Source organism: Ictalurus punctatus, chromosome 9 (assembly GCF_001660625.3).
Source record: "Ictalurus punctatus breed USDA103 chromosome 9, Coco_2.0, whole genome shotgun sequence".
NCBI lineage: Eukaryota > Metazoa > Chordata > Actinopteri > Siluriformes > Ictaluridae > Ictalurus > Ictalurus punctatus.
Window position 1 is genome coordinate 25,685,905 of NC_030424.2, and position 19,096 is coordinate 25,705,000.

General features: G+C 41.6%; 1 protein-coding gene across 1 annotated transcript in view; it reads left to right on the forward strand.

The window, feature by feature from the left end:
- Positions 1-19,096, forward strand: part of cnksr1 (connector enhancer of kinase suppressor of Ras 1) — a 50,409-nt gene that overhangs the window by 3,561 nt on the left and 27,752 nt on the right. Inside the window, exons 2-4 of the mRNA XM_017476276.2 lie at positions 2,178-2,335; positions 3,946-4,148; positions 7,550-7,634. Of these exons, the coding sequence (XP_017331765.1) occupies positions 2,178-2,335; positions 3,946-4,148; positions 7,550-7,634 (446 nt within the window). The remainder of the gene's footprint in view (positions 1-2,177; positions 2,336-3,945; positions 4,149-7,549; positions 7,635-19,096) is intronic.

Genomic DNA, 19,096 nt, shown 5'->3' on the forward strand with positions numbered 1-19,096 from the left:
GAGTGCATACTTGGGAGTGCATACTTGGGAGTGCATACTTGGGAGTTGTATACTTGGGAGTGCATACTTGGGAGTGCATACTTGGGAGTTGCATACTTGGGAGTACATACTTGGGAGTTGTATACTTGGGAGTGCATACTTGGGAGTGCATACTTGGGAGTTGTATACTTGGGAGTGCATACTTGGGAGTGCATACTTGGGAGTGTATACTTGGGAGTGCATACTTGGGAGTTGCATACTTGGGAGTGCATACTTGGGAGTACATACTTGGGAGTTGTATACTTGGGAGTGCATACTTGGGAGTTGTATACTTGGCTCTGCTCTCTGGGTGGGATGCAGCAGTTCGGCTCCTAATATCTTTTGTACACTTTTCTGATCAGAAGCTTCAGAAGCTACAATCTGATTGGCTTTCTGTACTTCTGTGTAGTACAGTACTGTGACGTAAACACACTTCTGTACTGGTTCTAGTAATACAACGGTCTTTTAAATGCTGCACACTCGAGCTTTTCAGAGCAAGAAACACGATGTATAGTCACTGTATTCAGTTTGTATGAAGAAGTTAATAGTGGACATGGTGGAAATTTGGCAATGACCAAATCGGAAGGAGAAAAAAAATAAATTCCTGCTTCTGAATAATACCCAAAATAGGCAGCATTTGATTTCTAACACGCTCGTACAGAGTTTTTCATGACCTCAAATATACCAATATGGAAGTCCAGTCCCAGTGTCTGTTGGCTGGATATGTTTCTCGACCCAGAAGTGACATTGTCTTTGCATGTTTACATTCCCATGCCGAAGTGAACCCCAAGTTGCTCCCAATGGCAGGCTAGCACCTTGCATGGCAAGCTCTACTGTAATTGTTGCGTGAGTGTGTGTGAATGAGACGCAGTCTAAAGGTTAAAAAGGCGCTATATAAATGCAGACCATTTACCCGTAAAGTCGTTCAGCATTTAAATTTCAATCAGGAGTAAAGACGCGTTTCATGTTGAAATAACAAAACGCACCAGTTTCCCATCGACGTAACGTTACCGACATTAAAGACCATCGTCTGGGAATAACACGAGAAATAAAAGACTTATAATAGCTTTTACCCCCCTGAATCACCACCTCCATTCTTTTTTTTTTTTCTTTCTCACTGAATTTCTGGTGAACAATAAGCTGAGCATTACTGAAGTGAATCACTCCCTGCGTCTGACTTCGATGATCATTCGACTCCACTGTTATTTTTCATTTCTAGGGACGCTCCGATCGATCGTCCACCAATCACATCCTATCACACGACTCGATCGGTAGTCTCTCAATATGACCGATGCCACGAACCGATCGCGATTCGATGATGAAAAACACGCGAGGACGTAAAACGCTCGCCGACGTTAAACTTCAGCGCCGCAGTCACGTCATCACCAGTGTGGAATTATTACGAGGTCTTCGAGAAACAATGAATACGTCTTGTGCTTATTTATCTGATTCTCAATTAAAACAACAATCTACAACATCACTGTAAATAATATAACCAAGGCAACATCTGTGGTATTACGTTATCTGAGGAAAAAAAAAAAAGGTTAAGTGAGTGTATCATGACTCGAACACACATGGGCGGAATGCACACACACTCATTCCGAGAATCAAAGCAAATGGACACAGATGTTACCGTGACCGTTATACTTCAGTGTTTTTGTATTCATAAGGATAGAAATTTCATTCAGATTGGCCTCAAAATGTTAACTCGACGCTCAACGACGAGTTTACGCGGACATCTTTTGTTCTGATTGATCTATCGGGTTATTAACGGATTATTACACTGCATGTAAACACGTTTAATTGTAACTAGTCAGTGAGGTGTTTCAAGTCTTCAGCATGAGCATCACCGGCTAACTGTTCGAATCTGTCAATTAGGTATTCATTAACCAGGACCACACCGTTAAATACAGCACACACTATTAAATAACGTGTTTATTTACTTATTTACATCTTAATAAACAGATTTAACACATAATTGTGTATTTCTGCCTATTTTTCCGTTAAAAACTCGACTAAAAAGTTACAGGTTCTGATTTGTGCGTCGACCAAATCATGGTGAAACACAAATTCTCGAAAGCATGATTCATTTCTGAAATGTTTTCATCGCAGATCGTGTGTGTGTGTGTGTGTGTGTGTGTGTGTGTGTGTGTGTGTAGGTCTGGATCCGTCTGTGCAGCAGTATACATTTGAACAGTGGCGATTGTGTGGTGTGGATCTGCTGCAGTTATCTCCACAGCAGCTCGAACAGCTCGGAGTGCACAAGATCGGACACCAGGAGCTCATCCTGGACGCCGTGGAGAAACTCTGCACCCTGGTACGTCTCACTACCACTGCTGTGTGTGTGTGTGTGTGTGTGTGTGTTTGATTCCATTTACATGTGCATTGTGTTTGCAAGGTCACTGCTGATATTTCTACCTCCAGAAACCTCCCTGAGAACAGAACAAGCACACGTGGACTGATGTCGTGATTTTACTAAATACTGCACACCGATGTGTACGTGATGTACAGTCGGGTCCTTAAGTATTTGGACAGTGACACAGTCTTCATCATTTTGCCTCTGTACACCACCACAATGGATTCGAAATGAAGCATTCAAGATGGGATTGAAGTGTAGACTTTCAGCGTTAATTCAAGCGCTACAACAGACATAGTGCGTTTAGGAATTAAAGCCATTTTTACACTCCCTCCATTTTCACCGGCTCAAAAGTAATCGGACAGTTGACCGATAAGCCGTTTCATGGCCGGGTGTGGGCTGTTTCCTCGTTATTTCATGACAGACGAAGGAATCTGGAATTGGTTCCGAGTGTTAACTTGCATTTGGTCGCTGTTCATGGAAACTCTTGTGTGTGGTTCAAGGAGGTGTCAATGCAAGAGAAGGAGACCACCATTAGGCTGAAAAAAACACCCCAGACCTATCAGAGGGATAGCCGAAACGTTAGGAGCGGCCAAATCGACAATTCGGTATATTCTTAAAAAGCAGGAACGCACTGGGGAGCTCAGCGACACCAAAAGGCCTGGTACAGAGGCAGAATGACAAAAATTGTGTCACTGTCCGAATACTTACGGACCTTACTGCATAAAGTAAAAAAAATAAAAAATCCCAAAACCATGTTTGGGTTTGGAGTGTGTGTGTGAGATAAATGTCTGGGAAAGCAGCAAGCATTTTTTTCTATTTTAGGCGGTGAATTGTCAACTCTTTATTTAGGCACGAATGAGTAAGTGTTCTTAACAGAGTCTGAATTTGAGCTCACACATCTAATCAGAGAGAGCACGCGCGAGAGAAAGAGACAGACAGACAGACAGACAGCTTCAACATGAAACCAGAGTAAAATCATGGCTGTGGTAACTCAGTGGATAAGGTTCTTAGCTAGTGAATAGAAGGTTGTTAGATGACATCCCGTGATCTCCCGAGAGTCACTGCAAGTCCCATAACCCTCGACTCATCAGCAAGAAGCTTGGATTATTTCCTGTCGTTATCGTTAATTACTTTGGATAATCATTAGTCCTGTTTTACGTGTTACGTGTCCAATCAGCCAATCACGTGGCAGCAGTGGGTTCACTACTGTGAGATTTGGAGATAACGGCTCTCACTGTGGTTCTTTGGAGTCCCAGAGCCTTTGAAATAGCTTCGTAACCCTTCGCAGACTGATGTATTACAATCACCTTCTTCCTCATCGTTTCTGGAATTTCTTTTCATTTTGGCGTAGCGTGTCACTGCGTAAGACCTTTTAACCAACGTCAAGCTGTTGAAAAAGTTCTATTTAAGTGTTGATTTGATTGAACAGGGTTTGCAGTAATCAGGCCTAGACGAGCCTAGTTCAGAAAGAAGTCGGGATGGGGGCGAATACTTTTTCAGAGCACTGTATATGTTAATTGTAATGTGACCAGCGGTTGTAAACTGAACATCATTTGCACTTTTTACAGACGTATGGTCTGGCTGGGGAGAGCCTGTACAGTGTAGCAGAGAAGGTGCGTGCTGTGGCTCACTCGCTGCAGATGAGTGTTCAGAGTCGATGGCGTGTCAACACATACGACGGGCACAGAGCCACGAAGGTGCCCAATCAGGAACTGCAGCTGGTACTGGAACTCACTGTTGCCGCCAAAGCCCTGTATTCTCTGCTCAACGGGTACTACACACACACACACACACACTCACACACACAAAGCGCAGCCTGTCATTTTACTTAGAAAATGGAAAGCGTATTACCAAGAATGTGAGAGCTAAATAATGCAAAGCTTCTGACCAATCAGATTTGAGTACTGGATAGAATAAATATTAGGTTTGTGGATCATCAAGGTGTGTTTTGGCAAAGTTAGCAGTGAGTGGTTTTCACCTCGCCACTCTTCCATGGAGGCCATTTTCCCCGAGTGTCTTTCTGATAGTGGAGTCATGAACAGTGACCTTTATTGATTCAAGAGAGGCCTGTAGGTCCTTTCATGTTGTCCTTGGCTCTTTTGTGACTTCCTGGATGTGTAGTCGCTGTGCTGCTGGAGGAATTTTGGAAGGTCGGACACTTCTGAGAAGGTTCACTACGTTACGTTGACATTATAGCATTTGGTGCACGCCCTTATCCAGAGCGACTTACATTGATCTCATTTAGACAGTTGAGGGTTAAAGGCCTTGCTCATTTGAACGCACAACCTTCCGATCAGGAGTCCGACGTCTTAACCATTAAGCTACCGCTGCCCGTTGCTGTGCTGAGTTTTTCCATTTGGAGATAACGGCTCTCGCTGTGGTTCTTCAGAGTCCCAGATCCTTTGAAATAGCTTTGTAACCCTTCCCAGACTGATGTATTACAATCCCCTTCTTCCTCATCGTTTCTGGAATTTCTTTCATCTTTGGCATAGTGTGTTACTGCGTAAAACATTTTCACCAACGTCATGCTGCTGTAAAAGTTCTATTTAAGTGTTGATGTGATTGAACAGGGTTTGCAGTAATCAGACCTGGTTGTGTCTAGTCCAGCTGAGAACCACATTATGAACGCAGTTTCATAGATTTGGGGAATTAGTAACTACGGGCGCAAATACATTTTCACGCAGGCCCAGTTGGTATTGGATAACATTTTTGCTTCAATCAATAACATTCTCATTTAAAAACGGTATTTTTTGTTCACTCGCGTTACCTTTGTTTCATCTTGGATTTAGTGTTAATGAATGTATGAAACAATTTAGTACGAGATCGACACAAAAACAGAAGAAATCAGCAAATACAACAAAAATACAGCGCTGTAAATGTTGCGTTTTGATTCAGATTGGTGAGGAGACGGCGACCTCATGTATTACAGCTTATTTTGTTTGTATTCATAACATCAGAAGTCGAAATTTTCACAGATCTGAGTTAATAACCTTGACCTTTTCCAGTGTGGCGAGTTGATTGTGAATACAGAGTCGTTTTTTTTTGTTTTGTTTTGTTTAGTCTTCTAACCCATCAACCATCACATCTGGGGAAAATACTCCAGATGTTTCTGCCTTGTTTTCCCTTTCATTCTAAATGACATAGTCTGCATTGAAGACTTAAACGCTATATACTAGCTTAGCCAAATCGTTGGTCAGTCATGAATGAGTATTTTGCCCTCTTTCAGTACCGTTTTGTTTAACATGCCTTGTTGACGTGCCCTCGTCATAGCCCCGGGGCAAATCGACCTGAAAACAGACTTCGTGTCTGAATCATTTTAAACCATTCTGTTTCATTTGACGCATTTAAAACAGGGCTCTGCGTAGCAAACTCATGTCCAAATGCACAAGGAAATCAGTTTCATATTTGTGCTTGCTATTTTAAAAATCCACTCCTCATTGTCTCTTCTTCCCTTCATCTGGCGAGTAGCCACTTGTCGCTTGACGTGGCGTAGGTGTTACATTCTTTCGAGTCGTTTGGGGAAGTCAACACGCGCATCCTAAAAACAACATCGCTCATGTTCAGCTTCCATGCTTCCTCATCGTGTGTGCGTTCTAATCGTAATACAGAACTCCTCATATACTGAAACCCACAGTGTGATTGACCAAGGCTGTTTTTTTTTTCCCCCTTCTAAAGAGCCTGAAAACTGGTGGACGAGTGAGATCAGACGGTTGATAACATTCCCTCATGTGCGAGTCGTTCAGGTTATTGTAATACAGCGAAGCGAGGCAGTAGGTTTCAGACATCAGTGAAATAGATGTAAAACTGGTTTGGTGTGCTTTGGTTTTCTCTCACTGGTACAGAAGTACAGTCGGTGTGTGCGGTTTGCAACAAAAGCTCTAAATCAGAGTCAGGGTTTGTTTTTTTTTAATGTTTACAAGGAATTTAGGTAGGCTGTTGCTCAAACTGACACGCGTTAGAATTAACCAGGGCAGAATTGGACCTCAAGGTTTGACATCGTGTGTCATGTGAGATGCTTTTCTCATCACCACGGATGTAAAGAGTGACTGTATTTGAGTTAGCGTAGCTTTCCTGTCAGCGCAAACCAGTCTGACCGTTTCTGTCCTCAGAACTGACTCTCATTGGATGTTTTTTGTTTGTCGCACCATCCTGTGTAAACTCTAGAGACCAGATATTTCTAAACACTCATACCACCCCGTCTGGCACCAACAACCATGCCACTGTCAGGATCACTTGAGAGGGAGCGCAGTGGTTTAGCGGTTAGCACGTTTGCCTTGTACCTCCAGGATTCGGGGATTCGACTCCCGCCTCCGCCCCGTGTGCACGGAGTTTGTATGTTCTCCCCGTGCTTCGGAGGTTTCCCCCGGGGGCACTCCGGTTTCCTCCCCAGTCCAAAGACACGCATTGCAGGCTGATTGCCATCTCTAAATTGTCTGTGGGGCGGGGGCGGGGTGGCTTAGCAGTTAAAGCTCTGGGTTACTGATTCGAAGATCGGTGGTTCAAGCCCCAGCACTGCCAGGCTCTGGGTTACTGATCGGAACGTCGGGGGTTCAAACCCAATCTTGGACCCTTGAGCAAGTCCCTTAACCCTCTCTGCTCTAGGGGGCGCTGTATCATGGCTGACCCTGCACTCTGACCCCAACTTCCTGACATGCTGGGGAATACGAAGAAAAGAATTTCACTGTGCTGTAATGTATACGTGATCATTAAAGACTCATTATCATTAAATTGTCTGTAGTGTGTGAGTGGGTGTGTGAAAGTGTGTGCCCCCAGTTCCCTGGGATAGGCTCCAGGCTCCCCCTGTGGTATAGAAAATGGGATGGCTGGGTTTTTGTTCAGGTTGTACGATATGCATGACCGAACAGTGTGTGCAGATAGAGCAGTATATACAGTCATGGGGAGTATGTAATTTGTGCATATTTCACAGTATATACAGCACACACAGACTTAAGTGTAAAAATGATGACACATACAGACACAACGCCTATTATCCAATATATTATCCATATTAACCAAGTGCGATGCTGTGTTCCAGTAAACGCAAATATACATCTTTATATTTCTTTTCTATTTTATTTTCTGTTTATTATGTGCTCTCTGTTACTATTTGGCCTTTTTTGATTTTTCGTGCAATTCATGTGTGTGTGTGTGTGTGTGTGTGTGTATTTACAGGTACCAGTACACAGAGTTGACAGGGTATACAGGCTTTAAAAACATCCAAGATTTGTGTAGAGATCTGAGCACTGCCATGCAGAAGGTCAGTATTGGTGTATTAATATCTTTTACTGTTTTTATCTGTCTCTCTCTCTCTCTCTCTCTCTCTCTCTCTCTGAGGAAAAGGTACATAGATAGAGAGGAGAGGATCAGAGGGCTGAGCGAAAGAAAGAAAAAGTGTAAGGGAGAAAGGGGGAAGATCAGAAGGGTGGGATGATAATCAGTTTTTTTCAGGTTTCAGTTGTTCACCTGTGGCCATCGAGCTTCAAAAGTGGGCGTGGTGGATGGAGAGTGGGCGGGGCGGGATTACAATATTTGGAAAAGTGGGATAGTGGGACACACACACACGCGCGCGCGCAAACGGATAAACACTGTAGCGGTATGTAATGGCTTCTTTTATATCCTTCATTTGCAGTATGTAGTCCTGCTTTGACTCTTTTCCTCACACACACACACACACACACACACACATGCTGCATAACTGCTCTAAGCTTCTACACACATGCAAATCGTCACACTCTCAAACCTGTTCTGCTTATCGTCCTGATCAGCCTGACAGCATGTCCGTATCACTGTAAGTGCTTATGTATGGAGATCTGCTCTGCTCGGCTTTGTTTTTTTTTTTTTTGGTTTATTTTCATGGGAACTGCTGTATGGGAATGATTGTCTCGAAGATAAGTCTGCAAATTGGTGAAATATTTCAGCACACGTGCAGAGAAAACAAAGCGATACGACAACCTGAGTTTACAAAGGAAAAACAGGAAGGAGTGGAAATGAGAGTGAGTGTGTACGTACAGTATGTACGTGTGTACGTGTGTGTGTGTGAGTGTGTGTTTATAATGCTAAACAATCTCAGGGTGCTGTTTGAATGTGTGGATAATCAGTGAGTCAGTAAATGCCTTGCGGTCTTTTGCCCCCTCAGCGTGTTGTGTCTATTATAACGGACCGAGCTATAATTGCAGTCCATTGTTTAGTCCGCTTCCTGTTTCTGCGTAACTCACATTTGGGTCTAAACTCATGCGAGTGAGAAAAACACAGCTGCGATCGGCTTATTGCACACATCTGTGTGGCGTTCCACATGTGCTAGAGCAGAAAGGCAGCAATGTGCTTTTTTGGAGAGCAGTGGCTTTGTCCTTGCAACCCTGCCATGTATGCCATTGCTGTTCAGTGTTCTCCTGATTGTGGACTCATGAACATTAACACTAGCCAATGTGACTGAGGCCTTTAGTTGCTTAGAAGTTACCCCGGGTTCCTTTGTGACCCCGTGGACTGTTACACGCCTTGCTCTTGGAGTGATCTTTGTCGGTCGCAGTCTCTTGGGGAATTTCCTCCATTTGTAAACGATCAGTCTTGACTGTGGATCGGTGGAGTCCAAACTCTTTAGAGATAGTTTTGTGTCCTTTTCCAGCCTGATGAGCATCAACAACTCTTTCTCTGAGATCCTCAGAAATCTCCTTTGTTCATGCAGCGATCCACTTCCACAAACATGTGCTGTGACGCTCAGACTTTGATAGATTCCTGTTCTTCAAATAAAACAGAACGCTCACTCGCACCTGATCGTCATCCTATCGATTGAAAACACCCGACTCTAATTTCACCTTCAAATTAATTGCTAATCCTAGACGTTCACATACTTTTGCCACTCAGAGATATGTAACATTGGATCATTTTCCTCAATAAATAAATGACCAAGTATATATTTCCGTCTAATTTGCTTAATTGGGTTCTCTTGGTCTACTTTTAGGACTTAAAGTATTTATGCAGATATCTAGAATATTCAAAAGGGTTCACAAACTTTCAAGCACCACCGTAATATTGATATCATGATTCATTACGTCACATCGCACCTTTATTGATATCATGATACATGATTTCACGATACACTTTTATTGTGACACATTTGTATTCATTTAAAAAAAAAAAATTCAATTATTTGAAATAAATATATTTGTTTAATATTTTAAATAAATACAAAAAGGAGCTGATTTAATGCTACATTTTTGTACTTAATCAAAAAAAATACAGATTAAATATATATCAATTATAATATATAATTTTAAAAATATTTTATTGTAATAGAAAATTTTATTTCAAATATAAAAAAATATTATATATATATATATATATATATATTTCATTTATATATATATATATAAATGAAACACTGCTATATTTCTGGGTAATCATTAGCCAGCCTACATTTCCTATATACATACTGTATACTGTTACCAACCTGAAGTTGATTATTTTTCAATAGCAGCATGTCCCGAAATCTGTTCTTGCTCACAGGAAGTTACGAACAAGTACTCTTTTTATTCATTAAAGAACTACACAGGTAGTTCAATTGAATGTTATGGAATGCCCATGAAACCATTTCATTCCTGTTATCACTTATGTTACAGCAGCTGTAAACAGTCATTCCCTCACCAGCCTCTCTTTCTGTTCTCTTTCTTGAAGTTTTTACGACAAAAAAAAAAAATGCATCTTGTCATGTGACTGAGGAACCAGAAAGTGTAACCTGCTCTCGAAACCTCGAAACGCCGACACTGCTGTTTTTCATGAACGGTAAATAAACGCGTACAGAAAGCGTTACCGCAGCTCAGTTTATACGCGTTTCATTGTTAACGTGTTCATGTAGAGCGTCCGCCGTGTACGTCCCTGCATGAGAGCTGTTGCTATAGAAACCGTAACGTATCAGAACGAGCGCGTTGATATAAACCTGCGATTCGAATTATAGCCAGAACGACAGTCAGAGCTGGTGTTGTAGAAAATTCATCCATATTTTCTGACCAATCAGAATTGAGAATTAGTATAGTTCCTGATAATTAGTGCTTGGGATCTTATATAAAATAAAAAAAACATCAAAAGAAAAAAAAGCAAGCAAATGGTAACTGGGCATGACTCAGCATATGCTGGTTGACCTTTATTAAGTTCATCAAGAGAGCTTTCATTTTATCCACACGACTATGATTATTAACCATATATAAGTTAGTAATTAATGCCTGTTTATTTCCGAACATGATTTCTGGTATAACTCAAAAGCCTTGGACATGTAACGTTTCTGATCTAATTTTAGCTCTTCAGTTAAGAGCAGTGATCTTTAGCATCGCTAGCAACTGAGTAATAGTGAAAAGGACACATCTCTCAGCATGGTGCATGACTCCTTTCAATAATGATTATATCTCTAGCAGAGGACTGTGGAGTCACTGTGTGCAAGCACGCCGCTCTTCTTTACCTCCTCGAGTGTTATGAGTCTGACCGGCGGTGTAGACGAGCACCTGGACAGTTGTGAGGAACATCTTGTCATGCAAAAATAACACGTCACGCGGCGTACGAATTGCTCGTGACCTTTTCATCTCTTGGTTATTAGGTCAGGGCTGTGATGTCATTTGTCATCATGATGGGAAGTCGGAACATGGAATTTCGTTATTTTTGACCTCAAATTGGGAACACAGACGACCCTATGTTGGTCTTTTGTTAGCAATAAGCTATCCAGATAACTGATGAATGATGTACAGTGCCCTCCACTAATATTGGCACCCTTGGTAAAAATGAGCAAAGAAGCCTGTGAAAAATTGTCTTTATTGTTGAACCTTTTGATCTTTTGTTCAAAATATTCACAAAAATACTCTGCTCTCATGGATATCAAACAACTGCAAACACAACACAGGTTTATCAATAGAAAAATATCTTTGTTAAATATGTGTGCAACAATTATTGGCACTCTTTTAGTCAATACCTTGTGCTAGCTCCCTTTGCCAAGATCACAGCTCTGAGTCTTCTCCTGTAATGCCTGATGAGGTTGGAGAATACATGGCGAGGGATCTGAGAGCGTTCCTCCATACAGAATCTCTCCCGATCCATGCTGGTGGACTCTCCTCTTCAGTTCACCCCACAGGTTTTCTATGGGGTTTAGGTCAGGGGACTGGGATGGTCATGGCAGGACCTTGATTTTGTGGTCAGAAACCATTTTTGTGTGATTTTAATGTTTTGGATCATCATCCTGCTGGAAGATCCAACCACGGCCCATTTGAAGCTTTCTGGCAGAGGCATTCAGGTTTTCATTTAATATCTGTTGATATTTGAGAGTCCATGATGTCATGTATCCTAACAAAATGTCCAGGTCCTCTGGCAGAAAAACAGCCCCAAAACATTAAAGAGGCTCCACCATATTTAACCGTGGATATGAGGTACTTTTCCATATGGCTCCCTCTCTGTGTGCTCCAAAACCACCTCTGGTGTTTATTACCAAAAAGCTCTGTTCAGGTTTCATCTGACCATAGACCCCGATCCCATTTGAAGTTCCAGTAGTGTCTGACAAACTGAAGACGCTCGAGTTAGTTTTTGGATGAGAGTAGAGGCTTTTATCTTGAAACCCTTCCAAACAACTTGTGGTGATGTAGGTGACTTCGGATTGTAGTTTTGGAGACTTTCTGACCCCACGACACAACTAACTTCTGCAATTCTCCAGCTGTGATCCTTGGCCACTCGAACCATCCTCTTCACCGTGCGCTGAGACGATATAGACACACGTCCAATTCCAGGTTGATTTTAAAAAAAAATTGAACAAAAGGTTAAACAATAAAGACAATTTTTCACAGCCTATTTATCATATTTATCAAGGGTGCTAATATTAGTGGAAGGCACTGTATATTTACCTCCTCAAAACACAAAACAGCAAAGCGTTAAAGATTTAACAAGCATATATGTGTGTATGCTGATTGATCCAAAGCAAATACTTGTATATACAGTATAACTCATTTAAAGTAAAGAAGTGCTATTTTGTTTACTTGGTGAACTCACTGAATTCCGAGTAGGAATTCTGAGTTGAGGAAGGCGTTTTCTTTGGTTTTTTCTAGTCGGAGGTCAGAAGTTTTGATTGAACGCAATACCACAGTACTTGCCACAGAATTGTGGCAGCAGAGTCCGACCTAAACATTGTTGCAGACCATCCTGGTAACGTGGTAACAGAAATTGTTCTGGAACAGTTTGAGGAACATGACAAAGAGTTCAAGGTGTTGACTCGACCTCCAAATTCCCCAGATCTCAATCTGATCAAGCATCTGTGGGATGTTCTGGACTAACAAGTCTGATCCATAGAGGCCCCTCCTCGCACCTTAACAGGACTTAAAGGATCTGCTGCTAATGTCTTGGTGCCAGATACCACAGCACACCTTCAGAGGTCATGTGGAGCCCATGCCTCGATGAGTCAGAGCTGTTTTGGTGGCACAAGGAGGACCTACACAATATTAAGCAGGTGGTTTTAATGTTATGGCTGATCAGTGGGGTCCAGAAATCTCTGGTGAAAATGCTTCTGTTTTGCATTCTTTGATAGTTTAATACATTTATTTCAGTACAGTGTATATCGTCAGCAATAACTTGAGTGAGAAGTAGAACAATAGAAATATATGCATGGATTTTAGGATGTCTTAGTGCTTGGTTTGCCCGTATTTACTTTATTGGCAGCGTGCACTCGAGCTGGCATGGACTCCGCAAGTTTTTGTTGAATCCTGATGTTATTACATCAAATCCATCAGCGTGCCGTCTGAACAGCATGCACGAGTGGAACGGATCAGACTCAAGGGAATATGACCTGTTGTATGTAAATAGTGGCCTAGATTTATTTTTGTGACTTAAAAATAGTTCAAACTGAATAGTCAGGATATTGACCATTTATTTTATCGTTTTCAGTTATTCAAAGCGTTCTGGTTACTTCCAGTTACACATTAAAGAAAATAAGGTTTCAGGTTGATCTCAGACCTTTGGACTTCAGTGTCCCTTTTTAAATTCAGGTTAAGTCTTGTTTGGATGAGGGCATGTTTATCAGATGAACTTATCTCCATGCGTTTATAAAATATTCTGCCCAACCCTGATATCATGTGTATCGTCAGTGTTGTTTGTTTAGGAAAGCAGTATGGTGTCTTAATGAGTGTGTTTCCATAGTACAGGGAGAAAAGTGTGTGTGTGTGTATGTGTGTGCGTGTGTGTGTGTGTGTGTGTGGTAAGACGGATAGATGTTCAGGAACTAGGTTATGAAAACCTGTATTTCTGTGAGTAAGGGAGAAGAGGTGTGTATGGTGTGGTGTGTGTGTGTGTGTGTGTGTGTGTGTGTGTGTGTGTGTGATAGATAAGGACTAAAAGGGACTAAATGTCCTCATAATTATAGGTTAGTGTCCAAATTCAGGTCTCCTTCAAGTTGTCTATCAGTATGTTTATGATGGTCCTCGATAAGATAGGAAAACTAGTGTGTGTGAATGTGTGTGTGTGTGGTTGTGTGTGTGTGTGTGTGTGTGTGTGTATTGGGAGTCCCCACAAGGATATGAAAATCTGACTGTTTTGACCTGATAAAGGTAAAATATTTCCTTCCGGTTACTGTGATTAGGGTTAGATTTAGATTTTCATATTTTATATATGAATAATTATGTCAATGGAAGGTCCTCTCTCTCTCTCTTTCTCTCTCTCTCTCTCTCTCTCTCTCTCTCTCTCTCTCTCTCTCTCTCTGTCTGAGAGAGAAAGATCCTTAAACTGGAAGAAGAAAAGGGGGATGTGAAGATGAAATTGGAGGTGACGTGGATTAATCGAGGGATATTTCAAGATAAAAATGAAGTACAGGTTTAGAAAGAGGAAAGAGAGAAGAGGGAGGGACTTCTGGAGAGTTAGGAGAGAGAGAGAGAGAGAGAGAGCGAGAGGGGGGGGGGGGGGGGGGGGCAGGCCGAGAGACAGACTAGAGCTCCTGAATCCATGAAGGTCACTCCGAAAGCTGTGAGACAGTTTTGCTCCACTTTCATCAGAGCAGGTACAGTTCTGCAACTTTTGAAACAATTGATCTGCTTTATTGTTTGCGGTGTTTTTCACTGCTTCATGCTTTGATGAAATTCTAGATTTACTGAAATGTCAGGATGTTTGGGGATTGTTTGTTGTGGAGTGTGTGTGTGTGTGTGTGTGTGTGTGTGTGTGTGTGTGTGTGTGTGTGTGTGTGTGTGTGTGGATAATGCCAAAGCGGATTTACTGTCGAAAATATGTGTGTGTTTATGTGTAGGTCTATTTCTGGAAACTGTGTCCTAATTGTTAAGAACTAAAATCTGTGTGTGTGTGTGTGTGTGTGTGTGTGTGTGTGTGTGTGTGTGTTTAGGCATGTGTTTATATCTTAATGTGGAAAAAATATCCCCACAAGGAATATCTTATTTTGACTTTTGACCTAGTGGGGACATTTGGCTGGTCCTTATAAAAAAAAAAAAAAAAAAAACGCCAAAAAAAAAAAAAAAAACCTACGTGATTCAAAATGTTTTCTTTTGGTTACTGAGATTATTGTTGGATTTAGATTTAGGTGTAGCGTAGCATTTATTATCTGCATTCATAATTAAGTCAGTGGCAGGTCCTCACAAGTATGGGGCTGACAAGTGTGTGTGTGTGTCTGAATTTTTGTATCCAGTGCTCTATTTTAAACCCAAATTAATCTTTGATCATCTAAAGTGTGTGTGTGTGTGTGTGTGTGTGTGTGTGTGTGTGTGTGTGTCGCTGTGTCTTTGACCCTGCGTGAGCTCATAGTTCGTAGTTATGTTTGTGTAATGTTCTGGTTTAATGTGTTACACTGTGTGGGATTCTGAGAGTGCTGTTTTAAAAAAAAATCTTACCAAGAAAGGTAGTAGTTAGTGATGCAGTCACGAATTGAGTCGAGCGGGAATAGAATTTCAGCACAGATTTGCCGTATATGTCTGCATGTTTGGTCTTTTATACATGATGTGTGAGGAGCTCTCTGGATCAGTGTTATTTTAGGTTACTTACAGTTAACAGTTTGTGTACAGGACCAAAGTAGTGTGTCGTTTTCTCTTATATCTTGCTATACTAAAGCTCACTAATCACGCACTGAACATTTCTTGAAAAGTGTTATTATGGTTGACCTGATCAAATCTTTAAAGTGTAGAAATGATGTTATTTGTGCTGATCATTTACTTCCTTACACCTGCTTTAGTTCCCACCCGCTTTCTGCCCTCTTCCACGTACATGCCCTCACGCGTGCCCATGATCGGCTGTGATTGACTGGGAGTGTGACTAAATTCACCCCAATTTTCCTCTCCGGCCTCCTGTGTCACATTCAGGATTCCAACTGGCAGTTTCCTTATAATAGGGTGAAAACTTTTTTATTGCACCACTTGGGAGTCCAGCTTCTAGATGCCTTGGAAACCAGGAAAGTAAGACTGAAGTCTCTCTGGTCAGTGAAAAAAATGGAGGATCTGGTTATCATTAAGTAAGACTGGTCAGACTGGAATTTTGCCTTGCTGTTTTCTTATACATCTGGGGGAAAAGTAGCCGTCTTGTCCACTGACACGGTAGAGTTTATCTGTAATATGTATTAAAAATCGTTTTGTTTTTTTTTTCCTCCCTGTCTGCTGAGAATTTCATATTAGCAATGTTGGCACATTTGAATCGGAATGTGTAAAGGATGCAGGGTTGAAATACACTCACTGGCACTTTATTAGGAAGACTGTGCTAATACCGGTTAAGCGCCTCTATTTGCTCTCGGTAGTGTCTCTGGGAAACGTGAGGGAAACGATTCGCCGTGTTCGGGTAAACGAGTGCATCACTTACTCACTGAGGAAAAAAAAAACGTTCACAAGGAAAGCAGCACGTTACAGTTTTCACCTGTGTCTACTCCAGCTGTAATACTATTATTATTATTATTATTATTATTATTATTATTATCATCATCATTATCTGTTGCTTGGTTAGCAGAGCACCTTGGCCTTGTTCAAGCTCAAGTCTTTGGAACGGACCCTGCTTCCTAAATCATCAGCTAAACGATCTGATGCAGGGTTTCCCCCCCCCTCGTTATTTATTTATTTATTTATTTATTTATTAACTGTAATCCCTGGCTGGAGCTTCACTGAGCCAAAGCGTCTTGATTCTTTTACTTATACGTATAACGAGAGAGCAATTCTCATGCCATCTCGTGGCATGGACTCCACAAGATGTTGGAAACATTCCTTTGAGAATCAGGTCGCTGTTGACTTGATTGCATCACGCACGATTTTTCAGGTGCACGTTCATGCTGCGAATCTCCCGTTCTAGCCCGTCCCAAAGGTGTTGACTGGGAAGGCCAGTGAAGAACACTGATCTCGTTGTCATGTTCATGAAACCGGTTTGAGACGGCTTTTGCTTTGTAACATGGTGCGTTATCATGCGGGAAGTAGGTATTAGAAGATGGTAAATTGAGGCCATGAAGGAATGCACATGATCAGCAACGATACTCACATAGGCTGTGGAATTTAAGCGATGATTGATGGTATTAACAGGGTCAAAGTGTGAAAAGAAAACATTCCCCACACCATTACACCACCTCCACCAGCCTGGACTGATGTCACAAGGCAGACTGGGTGAATGGATTCATTCTGTTGATGCCAAATTCTGACCCTACCATCTGTGTACCTCAGCACAAATCGAGGTTCATCAGACCAGGCTACGTTTTTCCAGTCTTCATCTGTCCAGTTTTGCCGAGCCTGTCCCCACTGCATCCTCAGCTTTCTGTTCTTGGCTGACAGAAGTGGAACCCGACGTGGTCTTCTGCTGTTGTAGCCCATCCGCCGCAGGGTTCGACATGCTGTGCATCCTGAGATGCTTTTCTGCTCACCACAATTGTACAGAGTGATTATCCGAGTTCCTGTAGCCATTCTGCCAGTTCGAACGAGCCTGGCCATTCTCCACTGACCTCTCTCATCACCAAGGCATTTCAGTCCACAGAGCTGCGCCTCACTGGATGTTTTAGATAATTTCACGTACAGGTGTTCCTAATAAGTGCTCAATGAGTGTATCTTCTTATCACAATAACCGACCTGTTCTCATCGTTTCCAATATCATAATAACATTTTAAAATGGCGTTGATATCTCAGAAACTGAACGGGTTCTGTGCATCCCTTGAAGTAAGTTACTTCTTTTTTAAAGAGCAAATCTATAAAAACGTTAGTTCTACATTATCTTAAGTCGAAGGTGAAAACTGTGATATTGGGTTTTACAATTATTATAGTGGGAATATTTCATAGTGAACCTTATAACCTCAAGTCAATTACAGAAGAATCCTTAAAGACGGAATGATTTTGCTAATTTGGCAAGTGTAATAAAAATGATAGATTATTTTTTACTAGAAATAGTTCATTTTCTCATCTGTTGGGGCTCACGCTGCTTAGCTTTCGGATTTCAAGCTGCAGATGGGGTTCCTGGTGTGTTTGTGCTGGGTGTAAACGGATCCACATACAATTCTCTAGCTGTGCTTTTTATAGCGTTTCGGGCTTTGCTGATGACGCTGTTACTGACCTGAACATAACCGTCTGATTTAGCGCCGCAACACAACCGACACTGAGAGAGAGCTACAAAGCGAGAGAGAACGTCTGTACTATAGAGCAGCAATACAATGTATTCATACCCTAGATCCTTGAATCTGGTTGGTCGGATGATTCATTTATTATTTATTCAATTAGTTATTAATAAAGAATTCAGTAAATAATAGAATGAATAATCTGACCAATCAGATAATTACTCTGACAGTAGCGCTGGCTGCAAGACAAATCCCAGCTTCGTAATCCATCAACTCGAGTTCATTAAGTTGTTGTTATGGTAATGTCATGAAATAGCTCCGCCCCATGCTCATGACATGTGAAGTTTTTTTTTTTTGTCATGTTATAAAGGAAGTAGATGGATTTAGAAATGGAGAAAGATTTGAAAGAAACTGGCAGAAGGTTCCAAACACACACACACACACACACACACACACACACACTACTACACACTACTATTGAAACTGTGAGTAAAAATAGGAAGTGGTGCCTGTGTGTGTGTGTGTGTGGGTGTGTGTGTGTGTGTGTGTGAGAGAGAGAAAGGAAGTGTAGCTACTGAGGAAATGACAAGCTGATTTATTGAGAAGTGATCCAGCTCTTCCACACACTCACCTACATGTTTCAGTTTTTCATGTTCTAGGTGTTGAAGTCCAGTAACACACACACACACACACACACACACACACACACACACACACACACACACACACACAGAGTTCCCTGTCAGTCAGCCGGGATGTATCCGCAATGACCTTCTACACTCAGTGTCCACTTTAATAGGAACACCTGTAAACCTGCCCATTTGTGCAGTTATCCAGTTGGCCAATCATGTTGCAGTGGCGCAATGCATAAAATCACACACATGCAGGACGACAGCTTTAATTAACGTTCATCAGAATGAGGGAAAAGTGTGAATCTTTGTGACTTTGGCCACGGATCGTTGCTCTCTTCAATCCGAATGAAGTATTCCTATTCCGTCCCTATAAAACATCTGTTTATTATAGGGCTATAACATGTCGTTCATTAAGAAATAACCACCCGTCACTGAATATTTTCCTGTAACAGTATGCTGCAAAATGTTTTCTGTCGTCCAGTTATGTGACGTCACTAAGGATGAAACGATTTGCTATCTATAAATTATTTGCTATTTCTCTAGACAGCTATAGATGTAAATGGC